Here is a 12,341-nt window from a genome sequence, read left to right on the forward strand (position 1 = left end):
GTTGAAACACACACACACACACACACACACACACACACACACACAAAAGAGGCAGCAGACTTGTGTATCGGTGTTCCTCCTCCGTGTTTATCCAAGGTGGAGCTCAGAGTCTGCTAAATGACCTTTATTGTCCCCCGCTGCTGATTGAGCACCAGCTAAAGTTTCCCTCCTCTCAGTCAGTCAGGCAAGTGCCAACACATACTCCGAGTGCCGCACAGCCTTTTCTTAAAACTCCGTCTGTCAACTTTTGATGTAATTCCGCATAAACATACACACATGTGGCTCTTTTAAAACATTAATTCCCACCTCTCTCCTGCCTTGCCTCAGGGTCCCACATCAACAACCCTCCTGGTTCCTGCTCCTTCACTCTGTTTTACTGCAAACCCTTCAATCTGAGTCATTATAGCCCAGGGCCAGTAATGCTATACAGTTACACCACCAACACTCTGTAATAAAGTTTTCTTTAGAGGTAAATAGAAAGGCAGAGTGTCTGCATTAAATGGCACAGGCCAGATGCTGAGAGCCAGAGCAAATCATTCAAACACTTTTACAAGTTTACGTTATCAAAGAATCCGTTTTAAAGCAGCAGAGCAACACTTCCTCTCATGCAAAGGGTTAACAAGGTGAAAGCGCCCTGCATGCTGCTGTATCAGATGTCATATTCCCCAAATCTCATGTTTGCTGTAACAAAGAAACTCCCATTGCCCCCCAAAGGCTTCACATTGGATTTCATTCCACAGCGTTGTTAAGGTCGCAGCGCCCGCCCACAGGGAGCTCTGATTGGATGGTGTGCATGCTGGGATATTCAATGAGACACCTTGCTCGGAGCTGTGATTGGACGCAGTCGGTGCAGTTATGTAAATGAGCACCTGGTGGCGCCCTCTGGCCCCGGCTGTGGAGCCCGGAGTGTGGGAGCAGCGCAGCCGGGGCTGAGATTCAGAGAGAGGCTGAAGCGCAGGAACGGCGTGCGCACTGCCGCTATTTTAAACCTATTTTCCCCTCACTGGCGACAACTTTTGACACTACTCATCCCAAGATCGCCGGGGGAAAGTCCGGCTACGGGTCTCATATCAGCCGGTGCGTTCAGCGTTTTGTCAGAGGTCGTTCACGGAGCGCAACAACGGCTCCAGAGCGGCGTTTGGATTACTCAGTGGACGCGTTGCTGCTCAGGGCGAAACGCATCTTTATTCGACTAATACAGACTTCAGCTAAAAGTTTGGACTGCTGTCAAAGCGCACTTCTCATCGTATTCTAGGTAAGTCCTGACAAACTCCTTTAAATCCTCCGCGCGTCTCCTCGCCGCGCACTCCACTCCTAGCGTGTTGCTGCTCCTTAACAAGCGACTATAATAATATTGCAGCGGATATTTCCAGCTGTCTGTCTGTGTGTATGTCTGTCTGTGTGTCTGTCTGCCTCTCACTCTGTGGCTTGGCGTCTATAAGTCTCGGTGTGAGGTGGGCACGGCGGCTCTGGACGCTGGCCACGGACTGCTGGGAAGCGCATGTGAGGTGTAACGTTGCGCCCCGGGTCTCCGCACGTTTGTGTGGCATTTACTGACTGCGTAGCTGAGATATTCTGACAGTGCACATCATGGTTTGGACTCAAACTGAGCCGCTCAACATCGTGTTAAATGTGGGTGAGAACATTATTCAGAGTCCTGACGTGTGGCCGTCATCATTTCCAATCTTTGCTCACTAACTCTAAAGGCCCGCTGTGGGTTTGGTGAAGTTGCCGCCAGTCGCTCCTTTTCTCCACAGTCTGTAAAACTCATTCGTCACCTCATTCACAAAAACACACACAAACCTCACAAGTTGAGAGTAATCGTTCCTGGCATGTCAAGCTGCAGCAGCCCTGATGCATAGTTCAGTTAAGGATGACCTCCACGCATCCAGGTGGTGGTCATCACACACCCATCATTAACCCCGTGACCTCGCAGCAGCACAGGTGACCTCCAGTCAGACCGTCAGCTCTGGCTTCGTTCACCTCAGGCCTTAAAGGCGGTGGTTCTCCTTCGAGAGCCAATCAGTCCAAAATCTGAGCTCATCACAGGGCGGCCTGGCATTGTAAGTGAGGCTCTGTTGATACAGAAAACATGTTCAGACTCTGGGGAGGAGCTGCCAGAGGGTTTGGACTTTGAACCGAATACACATTTTGTATTTTTTGCGATTCAGGAGAAAAGAGAGTGAACCAATCGTGCGTAATAAATGATTCCCTGTGAGCTCTCTTGTGAGCGAGATCGTGCTGAAAACAAGAAAAGTTCTGCTCAGAAACGGCATATTTGAGCTCCCTGCCTCTGTTTATCTGTGGAAGGCTGAGAGAGACAGAAGGAGGGAGGTGAAAATGTGGGCGTGATTGCATGTGTTTCTGTTGCCAGCTTGCTGCTGTGTGTTTGTGCATGCCTCTCCGCTTGCAGGGAGGTGGAGGTGGCCTGATGGTGGAGTTAACAATGGGCTACAGTGGGTGTGCAGTGCAGCGGGCAGTCACCTTTCCCAACACATGAAAATGGTTTGTTGGCTGAGGGACTGAGCAGGCAGTCCAGAGGAGGTGTAGCATTGTTAGGCTGTTGGGAGGAGGAAGTGTGAGGGGGGGGCTGTGCTATTTGCCAATAGATAGAGAGGCAATAAAAGCCAATTTTCTCTCTCCCCATCCCTCCCTCTCTGCCTCGGTAGCAAAGGCAGGAGCATAAAGTGAGAGGGAGCGCTGATGGTGGGTACTCGGTCCCTCACGACAAGCACAGGTCCTCTGGATTCTTGTCTAATGGGCATCTGGCTGCTAATTCTCCCACATCGTCCCGCGAGAGCCTCTGGCCCTGCATAGCTGCTTTATATCAGCAGTGCAGTCCAGCAGAGGCGACGGCGAATATATTAAATAGTTGGAAAGACCAGTTAATGTGAGTATAATTGTGCATGCACACACTTAGAGGACAGTTCTTTTTAATTGATTAGCCTTTGTCTCGGCGGGATTAGGAGAAAATGACATTAATTGCATAATGTGATTTGTGGAGAAGTATGCACAGGGCAGAGTCATTTGTGTGACTGTGTGTGTGTGTGTGTGTGTGTGTGTGTGTGTGTGAAGGTGCTGCTTGTTATTTGTTTTGTTTCAGCCTTTACAGATTTCAATACTCAGCAACAAAGGTCTTGAAAAGCCAGTTTTTATGCACAAGACAAGAAAAACTGATCTGGGTTTTTGCAGTTTTGTGTTATTGCTGTTGGTTTGTGATTGGAAACACACAGATGTGCCTGTGTGCGAGCCCACACACACACACACACACACACACACACACACACACACACACACACACACACTTGCCTGGTTTGTCCTGTCTGGTTGATCATTGACCTCAGACTGTTGTCCTCGATCTGGGTCATTGTCTTGGTGGCAGCCAGCCTTTGTGACTGTGTGTTTCTGGTTGTTGACCCTTCTGAAAAGACTTTTCGCAGGTGGACACGCTTTCTGAAGCCAAAGGCAGATCCTGCACAATAACTGGGTTTCTTGTTTTGCACAGCTGCCTGATCATGATGGCGATGTGGCTCGTTAGCCACGCGAAAGAGCACAATGGTCAGAAGTGTTTTTGGTCTTTTTACGTGACTTTGCTCTCTGCCATCATGCATTAGGCGGCGACTTCACTAAATTCTGTGTTTGCTCATAATTGGCTCCCAGCTGACTGAGTGGGAACCTCAAGGCCAGTGGAAGAATTCATTTAGATCCAAAGACAGGACACGGTTACTTGCCTCCCCTCTCTACAGTCTCCCTCTAATGGGAAATGAAACCCATTGAAGGAAGGACTCCGCTGTCCGCCCTGTTTTTTTAAACCAATTTCCCCTCAAGTCTAGACAGCTGGACGTTTCAATTGCTTTTGCCGTATGTGTGGTCACATGCGGAGCGAGCTCGACGAGGCTGTCAGGGAAACAAATTCATCGAGTAATGGGTGGTGACACTTCAAAGCGTGATCCGGGCTGTGCTTTGGCTTTAGTTGTCAGTGAGTTCTCAAATCTCTGTTTGATTTCCTCTCTGTGAATCTTCATCTCCAAAGTCCTACCTTCTTTCAGATTAGCCCTCCCCATCACTCCCGCACGCCTTCATCTGCCTGTCCCTCCATCCAGCAAACCTTTGATCCCCTAATTGATCATTCTGACAATCTGTCTCTCTCTCTCCATCTAACATCGAACGCACACTCTCCTTCTCCATCTTGTATCTCTCCATTCCCTTTGAAGCAGCACTAGATGTTTCATTTATCCACCTCCCCCCGTCCCTCCTCGCTCATACACCTCAGCCTCAGCCTCCCTTCTGCTATCGTCCCTGCGACTCTCCTCATTTATCTGTTTGCTCTTCCCGTCGAGGGTGCCCTGCTTAGATAACAATGTTGCTGCTTGGATTTAAGTAAACTGGCTTCATATTTTTGGCTGCTGTGGTTTCTTCAAAGAAATTCTCACTATCTTATAAACTGATCTCAGGCCTTGGTTTGATGCCTCGTTTTAGCTCCTGAACCTGCAGAATTGCCTCTGCGTATGTACCAAAATTACATTATACGATATAATGCACCATTAGCACGTGGCAACATAGGTTTTTACAACACAAAAGTACAAAATTGTAGAAATAATACCTCCTAAATGTATAGTTTCTCCTCTGTAATACATGCTATATGACCGAGATAATAAAACACTCCAATTGGAAGAGCTCTCCACTGATTTAGCATTGTGCTCCCATGTCGTTGGGAGATTTTGTTGGACAGTTAATGAAGAATTTATTCCACACATTCTTCATTGTCAATACCTGCCGCCTGCTTTCTCAGAGTGCAGCTCGACCTTGGACGCTCCGCTCAGGAGATCAGCGTCTGTGTTGTGCCGGTGGCAGCTTGAGCAGCTCGCCTCAAGCAGAGGTGAGGAGGGGGCTGCAAATGTCCGCTAAACCTCGCTGCTCTCCAACTCCACACCCTCAGATTCTTTCATTTTCACACTCGTAGTCCTCGACCAGCATCTCCTCAAGCGACCACTTGAGGCAGTTTATCAGACCTCGCCCAGCTCCCCGCGGAGCTGCAAAAGCCTTTTTACTGCCTTTTTCACATACGCGGCAGAGCTCCTCGACACCTTTAAACGCGCTTTGATGCGTACGATTAGTGGAGCCCTCCTTTAAATCATGTGATGTTGATGATCTCAGTTGTTAATGCGGAGTCCGGCGGGCTGAAACTTGTGAATCATGTCGAGCTCCTTCACACAACTGGCAGCTGAAGTTATCGCTTGTGGAGAAAGTAGACGAACCTTATAAAAGATGGAAAGTCTCTCAAACTTTAAAGGCACTGTGCGCTGTGTTCTCTCCCTCTCGCTCTTTCTTTTCACTTTTTTTTTTTTCATCTCTGTTCAAATCCTCACAAAGCAGTGGTGTTTTTCGAGTTGCAGCTAGCACACACCGTGCCTCTTGTGGCTCAGTTATACCACAAATCACTAATGGCTTCTGGCAAAGTAAGTGCTTTTGAAACCTTGTTGGAACATGGAAGAAAATTGTGTTCAACATCAAAGTTGGCCCCTTTTTTTTTAATATGTCTTCTCTTTGCATGATGAATTTTAGCAGCGACATTCACGCTGAGTGGGGCGGACCCGCCTGTCTTTCCCTCCCAGGGGTTTGGAGGGGCACATTAGCATCAGGATACTGTTGTGTGATGTGTAATTTAGCTCTTTTTAGGAGCCATTTTTTCTGCCGAGAGGGAGGAGGAGGAGGAGGAGGACTGAGAGTGTGATAGAGGTATCAGCCTGTGCCTGAGGCTTTTAACAGAGATGAATTGTGTGTGTGTCTGTGTGTGCATGTGTGTGCGTGCGTGCGTGCACGTGGCTCAAGTTTTAGCAAAGCCCAGATGCAATTTTTGGATCCAATTTCCTTTTGTGTGAGTGTATTTTTGTGTTTTTCACCCCTGCTGAAGCTGAAGTCTGAAACTCTGCTCTCTCTCTCTCTCTCTCTCTCTCTCTCGCTCGCTCGCTCTCTCTCTCTCTCTCTCTCTCTCTCACTCTCTCTCTCTCTCTCTCTCTCTGCTCAGCTGTCGTTCATTAGAAATGAGAAGAAGACATCTGCGAGAGGGCTGGCTCAGGCCGGACTGTTTTTCTCACTTTGACTCAAAATGCTGAGTCTCGCTGAACTCATTCCTGTTTGACCTGATCGCTCCGGTTTTTCTTTCTGCTCTGTTCGGTTTCTCTCCAGGCCGTCCCTCCTTCTTTCTCACCCTCGCTCCATCCATCCATCCCTCTCTCCGGTTTCCTGTTCCCTCTGTAGCAACTCGCAGGATGAATAATTGTCATCCTCCTGCGGGCAAAGAGTTGCCTTTGTCCCACGCTCGAGTGTCTTCGTTGGATCACTGGAGGGACTTTTCCTCAGCCGTGGCATTCCTCTGTCTGCCTCTCTGTATCTCCGTCTCCGGCCGTTTTCTCTCCACCCATTGTGAGAGCAGCACTGCGCTGTCACATGCGTCTCCTCTCTCCTTCCACCCCGTCCTCCCCTCCGCTTCTCACTTGTTCTCTGACAGGTGGCAGCGAAACTGTGCAAATTGAATTCAGGGAAATGGGCTGCGGCTCGCCATCGCACTGCAGCCCCAAAACAGCCTCCGTGTCAGAGCAGATCCACACACACTCTGCTGCCACACTGTCGTATTAACATGCAAATGCTGCCACATATCTGCTAGATTCTCATTACGATTTTTACACCCACGCTTTAACTGAGGTCAAACTCAGAACTAATCTTCCCCCACTGTCGCAGCGAGCGTTCGCTTTCATGCGGCAGGTGACTCGGGTTCACTTTTAGTTTGGGGGAGGAAGGTCTCTCGTTAACTTACTTTCACCAGAGCGTGAAATGGCACTCCTTTCATTCCAGATGCGTTATACAGAGAAAAAAAAAGAGCTGGGAACTGTCTAACTACGTGCACCGACATGTATGAAACTTCAAGCCCTGAGAACCGAAACAGTGCTTCAGTTGCAAGTCGCTGTCAGTCAAAACAAGTTTCCCTGAAGAACTTACAGCCTGTTCTCGTGTTTTTCCTTTGCGTGCACAGAGAAAGGACTTCAGTCTTTGATTCACACAGCTAATGAACAGCTGACTCGTTGTAGATCCCGTTGATTGCCAGAGGTGCTAACAAGGGGGATAACAAGAATAACAAGGCCTCTGTTTGGATCTTTTTGGTGGTGCGTTTGCTGTTCTTTGTCATATTTCTGCTCTCACACAACACGCTCATGTGTTTTACTTCAGTTCGCTCTTAGTTGCTGCGCATATGGTGCAGGCAATCCACCTCCTTCTGTGCTGTGTTGTTTCTGTCAATGTATCTGATCAAGCTTATTTCTTTTTGATTGCCTCCGCAGATGTCATAATACTGGAACACAATGATGCAGCTGTAATTAAAAAGCAGTCCAGACTAAATATTGGGTTTGTACTGCAGGACTGCAGCCACATAGATAAATTTAGTATCTACCTGGTTGCGCCTTTTTGATTTGTCGCTCACTCATTTCTGTCGTGATTGTCTGAACCATTTCCACAACATTTCACAAGCTTTTAATTGGCTCAAAGATTGGATGATTCAGCTGCCAAAAAGCTCTCAGAGCATTGAAATATTGTGGTCCAGGCTAGAGAAGATGGTGTGGATGAAGTGTAACTATGTTGAGAGACCAATCAGACAGACGACCCTGGTGTGTTTTGCATTGTGTGTTCATCATTTTGCGTCATTTGCAGAGTTAAACCTGTTGAAAGCTAATAATCAGGTCGGACTGTGTACTAGCACTTGACAGAAACTGGATTTTTGAGGTCTATACCAATATATCTGACAGAGACGTATTGGGCGACATTCATTTGGTAAAGATTCGTGACCGCGGTATGTCCTGACGAGAACATTTTACAGTTGAAAGGTGAACTTTGTCGCGGCTCTCTGATGGAACTGTAATGGAAACAGTCTCTAAGTGACCGAAATCGATCTTAAGCATTTCTTCACCGCACTTTCTTGTTCCTTATTATTATTCATGAGCTACGTGTTCTATACCTTCACTGTGCAATAGCCCAAAGACACTGTATTTATTATTCATATGTAGCTCATGTGAAATTGAATATCCACAGTGAAAATGAGCCAATGTTTTTCTTCTCTTTTGAATATCATGTACATACAGGCTCTATGGTTGATTTTATTTTGTGTGGTTTTATTGTCTGTTTGTTCTACCTCTCCTTTTTATTCTTGCTGTTGGTACAAGTGAATTTCCCCAGTGTGGGATCAGGAAAGTCTTATCACATCTTATCTGCAATAAGTTAATATCGGCTGATATATTGCTCGGGCTGATTTATCCGTCTGGCTCTTTCAGGAGCCACTGAACACTGTCTGCCACAAACATGTAGAGTATGAGCGGTCCAGCCTCCTCCGCTGTGGCTGCAGGAACAGATGACTGCCCACCCCCTGTCACTCTTAAATCCCAGGCTTTTTTAATTGTTTTTGGTGTGGCACCACCTTGTGCTTTTGAAGGCACTCCAGCCTTGGACATGTGTGAATTGTGAGTGTTTATTTATACATTTTAGATGTTTTTTTAAGCTTGTCCAGATGTGTGTTTTCAACTGTGCACCACTTCCACAAATCTGCCATATTGTCTCTTTTACCGTCCCAGCGCCCAACAACAAAAAGACAGCAAACCAAAGGAAAATGTGTTTCTGGCTACTAACTTGCTGTAATGCTTTATCCCTACACTTACAAATAGGTTTGTGTGGCTGCGGTTGATGAGGGCATTCTTCATTTGCCAGACCAACCTGTGCTAATCAGTCACCATTTGTCTCTGTCTGCCATGCAGATATGCTTAGCAATGCTGCAACTGGTGTGAGCTGAGAGACCATGTGGAGCTGCTTCCAAGCATAAAGTAGGCAGCAAAAGGGGAAAAGACTGAAGTTTCACTCTTTAGTTATGATTGATTTCTGCTTTGTGTAGCCGCATCCTAATGAACCCAGCGTTATTGCATTCATTTTTTACCCGTTTTTGCTCTGTCCTCCAGCCTCGGCTCATGGCTCTCTGTACTGTTAGCTTGTGAATTAGATTTGTTATTTGCTGTGTTGTTGCTGCTCTGTGATGCTGCCCTGCTGACTCTGTGCCACCAGTAAGGTGTGTTTTAAATTGGGTATTTTTTGGGTGAAAGCTGAGCTGTCGTCATGAATCATGCGGTGTTCAGCACAACCCAACTATTCCTGGAAGCTGGAACCTTTTTTTTTTTTTTGCTTTACAATCCCCTTACCGTGCTTTCTTCAGCGTTTCATCATGATTCACCTCCTCCTTCAGTCATCCATCAGTCACATGCTACACTTTCTCCTTGCCTTGGTGCTGCTGTTTAATTTGTTTTTCTGACTCGACCACTGTCGCTGTCTTCTCCTTCAACCCTTATTACGCTGCTTAAGTGACTCATCCATCCTTCCCTCCTGCTCCCTCAACCTTTGCAAAAACTCAGTAAAATCAGATTCCACAGTCATGACTCACGCTTCCTTGTATAGATGAATATGATGACACACAGCTGCACAATTGATGACCAATGTATGACCAACACTATGACCAATAGTCGGGCATGACGCCAAGCTTTACCCAAGGCTTCCTGACACATCGTGGATCATTTGTTCGCGTTAGTGTAGGTAATTATTAAAAGTCTCCAGCATCCTCAGCCTCCATCACTTAGTTTCGTCGCTCTTAGAGTGAAAGGAATATTAAACAAAGTGAAGAAAATTGAATCTTTGTTTTTTGTTTGTGTTTTGTGCAGCCAAAGAACTTGTGCCTGCCCTTGGAGTGGGTTTTCAGTAAAAACAAGAAAACAGTGGCCCTGCAGCGAACAGCACTTTCCTCACAAGTGCTGTCTGTTTTCAGGAAAGCATCAAATGACCTTGTCTCTGTGGCTGGCACAGTCTCACCCTTCAAAGTGCTGTGAAGATTAATTCCTACATCCTTCTCTCCGGGACTCACATGGTAGCGGAGCGAACGAGCCCAGCAGCTTCCTCACACACCGACGGAAATCCAAAACAAAGAGCTCACTACTTTCTGTCTCCCAGCGGCCGTTAGTCATGTTCAACTGAGCAGAATATTACTCATCTGCCTGTGATTGGAGCGTTCACATCCACACACGAGGTCTGTGTGGACAAGACCTGTCACGGCAGAGAAGCACTGCTTTTAGCATATTGTAGTATAGTATAGTATTTTACCTTCTAACCTATCAGGATGAATGTCGGTTTAACTCCTCCTCTGGGGACCGTACATCTGTGTGTTTGATATTTCAGTATGGAGAAGCGGTGGACTGTCTGACACTGTTTGACAGACATGCAGATAGCTGCTTTTCCAGCAACTCTCAAATAAGATTAGTACATTTGCCTGCTAAGAATCATGACATTGAAATGATTTGTTGTTCCAAAATGAAAATGGAATAGATTAGATCAGATTAGATTAGATTAGATTAGTTTGTCCTTCTGCAAGGAAAATTGTTTCCAGCTTCAGTACGACGTCAGAGTGCACAAATGCATCAAACTGGACAGAATACACAAAGTTTGACATACATATACATACATGATAATACATACATGAGATATAATACATACATGAGTCCCGCACCGTGCACCCACGACCGGCCAGTTCTCAACACCTTACATACACAAACGCACAAACTCAGGCACAATTGCATTACGGTCTGGATCTTCTGTTCAGCTCTGTTATGAAATTCAGTTGAATTGTTATGGCAGAGGGAACGAAACTCCTGCTGAACTTCACTCTCTTCCATGCCTGTAACGGCGAGCAGATGGGAATAATGAATAAGCAACCATGGTTATATTATACATTTGCTGGTCTCTGGCTTTTAACATATCACTGTTGAGCAGCTGTCTTGATTTTTGGATGTTGATTATGTAGCTGTAAAACAAAATGTGGACTAAATATTGGCTGATTGATAACCTGTCTTAGGTTTAAGTCTGTGCATGCTGATTTTCATTCGCTGACACAGGCTTAGACTAATGGCTGTCTGGAATATAGGAAATCACCAAGAAGCAAGTAAGTTATGATATACTTTGGAAAAATCTCTGCATTGATGTAAAGCATGCACAGTTTGCAGTTAATGGGCTAAAACACGCAAAGCCACCTGAATAGCCCTTTAGGTCACTCCTGAGTGGACTGGTTTTATTATACAACTGGAAAGAATAACGAATGCAAACATTGAGCTCAAACCCGAGGGGCTCTCTAGAAAAGACACTAACCAGTGCCAAGGCACTCCTGCCAGTTTTTCACTGAAGCAATCTAATTATAGAGGCTCTGGCAACGTATCTCTAATGATGCAATGGCTGCTAACTAAAAAAGTTCTGAGTCTCTCTGCTCTTGACTCTTGCTCGCTTGTCAGTTGTGTTTTGTTGTAGAAACAGCAGCTGCTCATAAGTATTCATTAGTGCTGTTAATGCATTACTCCAGACAAAATGTGAGAGCGTAGATTGGGCTCCACACTGCGCCGCCTCCTCCAGAACACAGCGGGCCCTTCTCTCCTCCCTCTGAGCGCTAACCACAGCTGTTCAACACCACTTGCCTTTTCCAACAACAATGTTCTCGGATGGCTGTGGCCACTTTTGTTCCCGCTCGCCAAAACATTTGTGCGACTGGATTTCTTCTCTTGTTTGTTATGTCCCCCCGTCTCTGTGGCCTGTTGGATGAAAGTCTGCTCCCATGTTTCCCCCTCGTTGACAAAACAGTGATGAGAAGCTGTCGAGGTTGATGTTTGTTGCAGGGGCGCAAGTCTGAAGTCTAAACCTTCAAGTCTCAAGCAAGTCCCGAGTTACTGTGGTGAGACAGCAGTCATGAAAAATTGAGTTTTCAACATTAACAAAAACTGCGGCAGCCTGCTTACACCTTATAAATCTTAGGACGATCACTGCTGCACAGCTGTAACAACACTGGCAGTGATTTTAATAGAGCACACAATTCAAATTACGGGTGTATTAAAGATCCGACGAGGACGCATCTGATCGTGCCCGCAGGGTGACAGAGTTGAGTTGGGCGGTGCTTAGTTGTGAGTCATTTTCCAACATGGTGCCTGGGTCACAAACTCATTCTCGTGTTATAGCTGCAGCTAATTATTGGCAATGTATTCTCAGACTCCTTTACATAATGTTGAGTTGATGAGTCGTGATTATGCAAATTCAGGTACGGCGACGGGTCGGTCATCTAGCTGGCTGTGCCGCATCCGTCATGCACCACGTGGCCAGATCTACTGCCCTCCATAGGAAATGAATGGCATTCCTTGGCTTGACATTCATCAAGGGATCCAGCATGTCTGTCCCTTCACATTTAGTCAGCTGGTTGTGCGGCTCCACCTCAGCCCTCCCTGTCC

At 46.5% G+C, this 12,341-nt stretch overlaps 1 protein-coding gene across 2 annotated transcripts in view; it reads left to right on the forward strand.

Annotated features, from left to right (window-relative positions):
* Nucleotides 1-938: 938 nt before the first annotated feature.
* The window catches only part of ddr1 (discoidin domain receptor tyrosine kinase 1), a 40,788-nt gene continuing 29,385 nt past the window's right edge, over nt 939-12,341 (forward strand). The window contains exon 1 of one of the 2 annotated variants that reach the window (XM_076737241.1): nt 939-1,255. Coding sequence is in view for 1 of the 2 variants with exons in the window: in XM_076737240.1 (XP_076593355.1) it covers nt 2,889-2,890 (2 nt within the window). In the remaining variant the exon portion in view is untranslated. Of the gene's footprint in view, nt 1,256-2,746; nt 2,891-12,341 lie in introns of those variants that run through there. The other variant, XM_076737240.1, reaches the window with a different exon arrangement.

Source organism: Chaetodon auriga, chromosome 8, assembly GCF_051107435.1.
Source record: "Chaetodon auriga isolate fChaAug3 chromosome 8, fChaAug3.hap1, whole genome shotgun sequence".
Classification (NCBI taxonomy): domain Eukaryota; kingdom Metazoa; phylum Chordata; class Actinopteri; order Chaetodontiformes; family Chaetodontidae; genus Chaetodon; species Chaetodon auriga.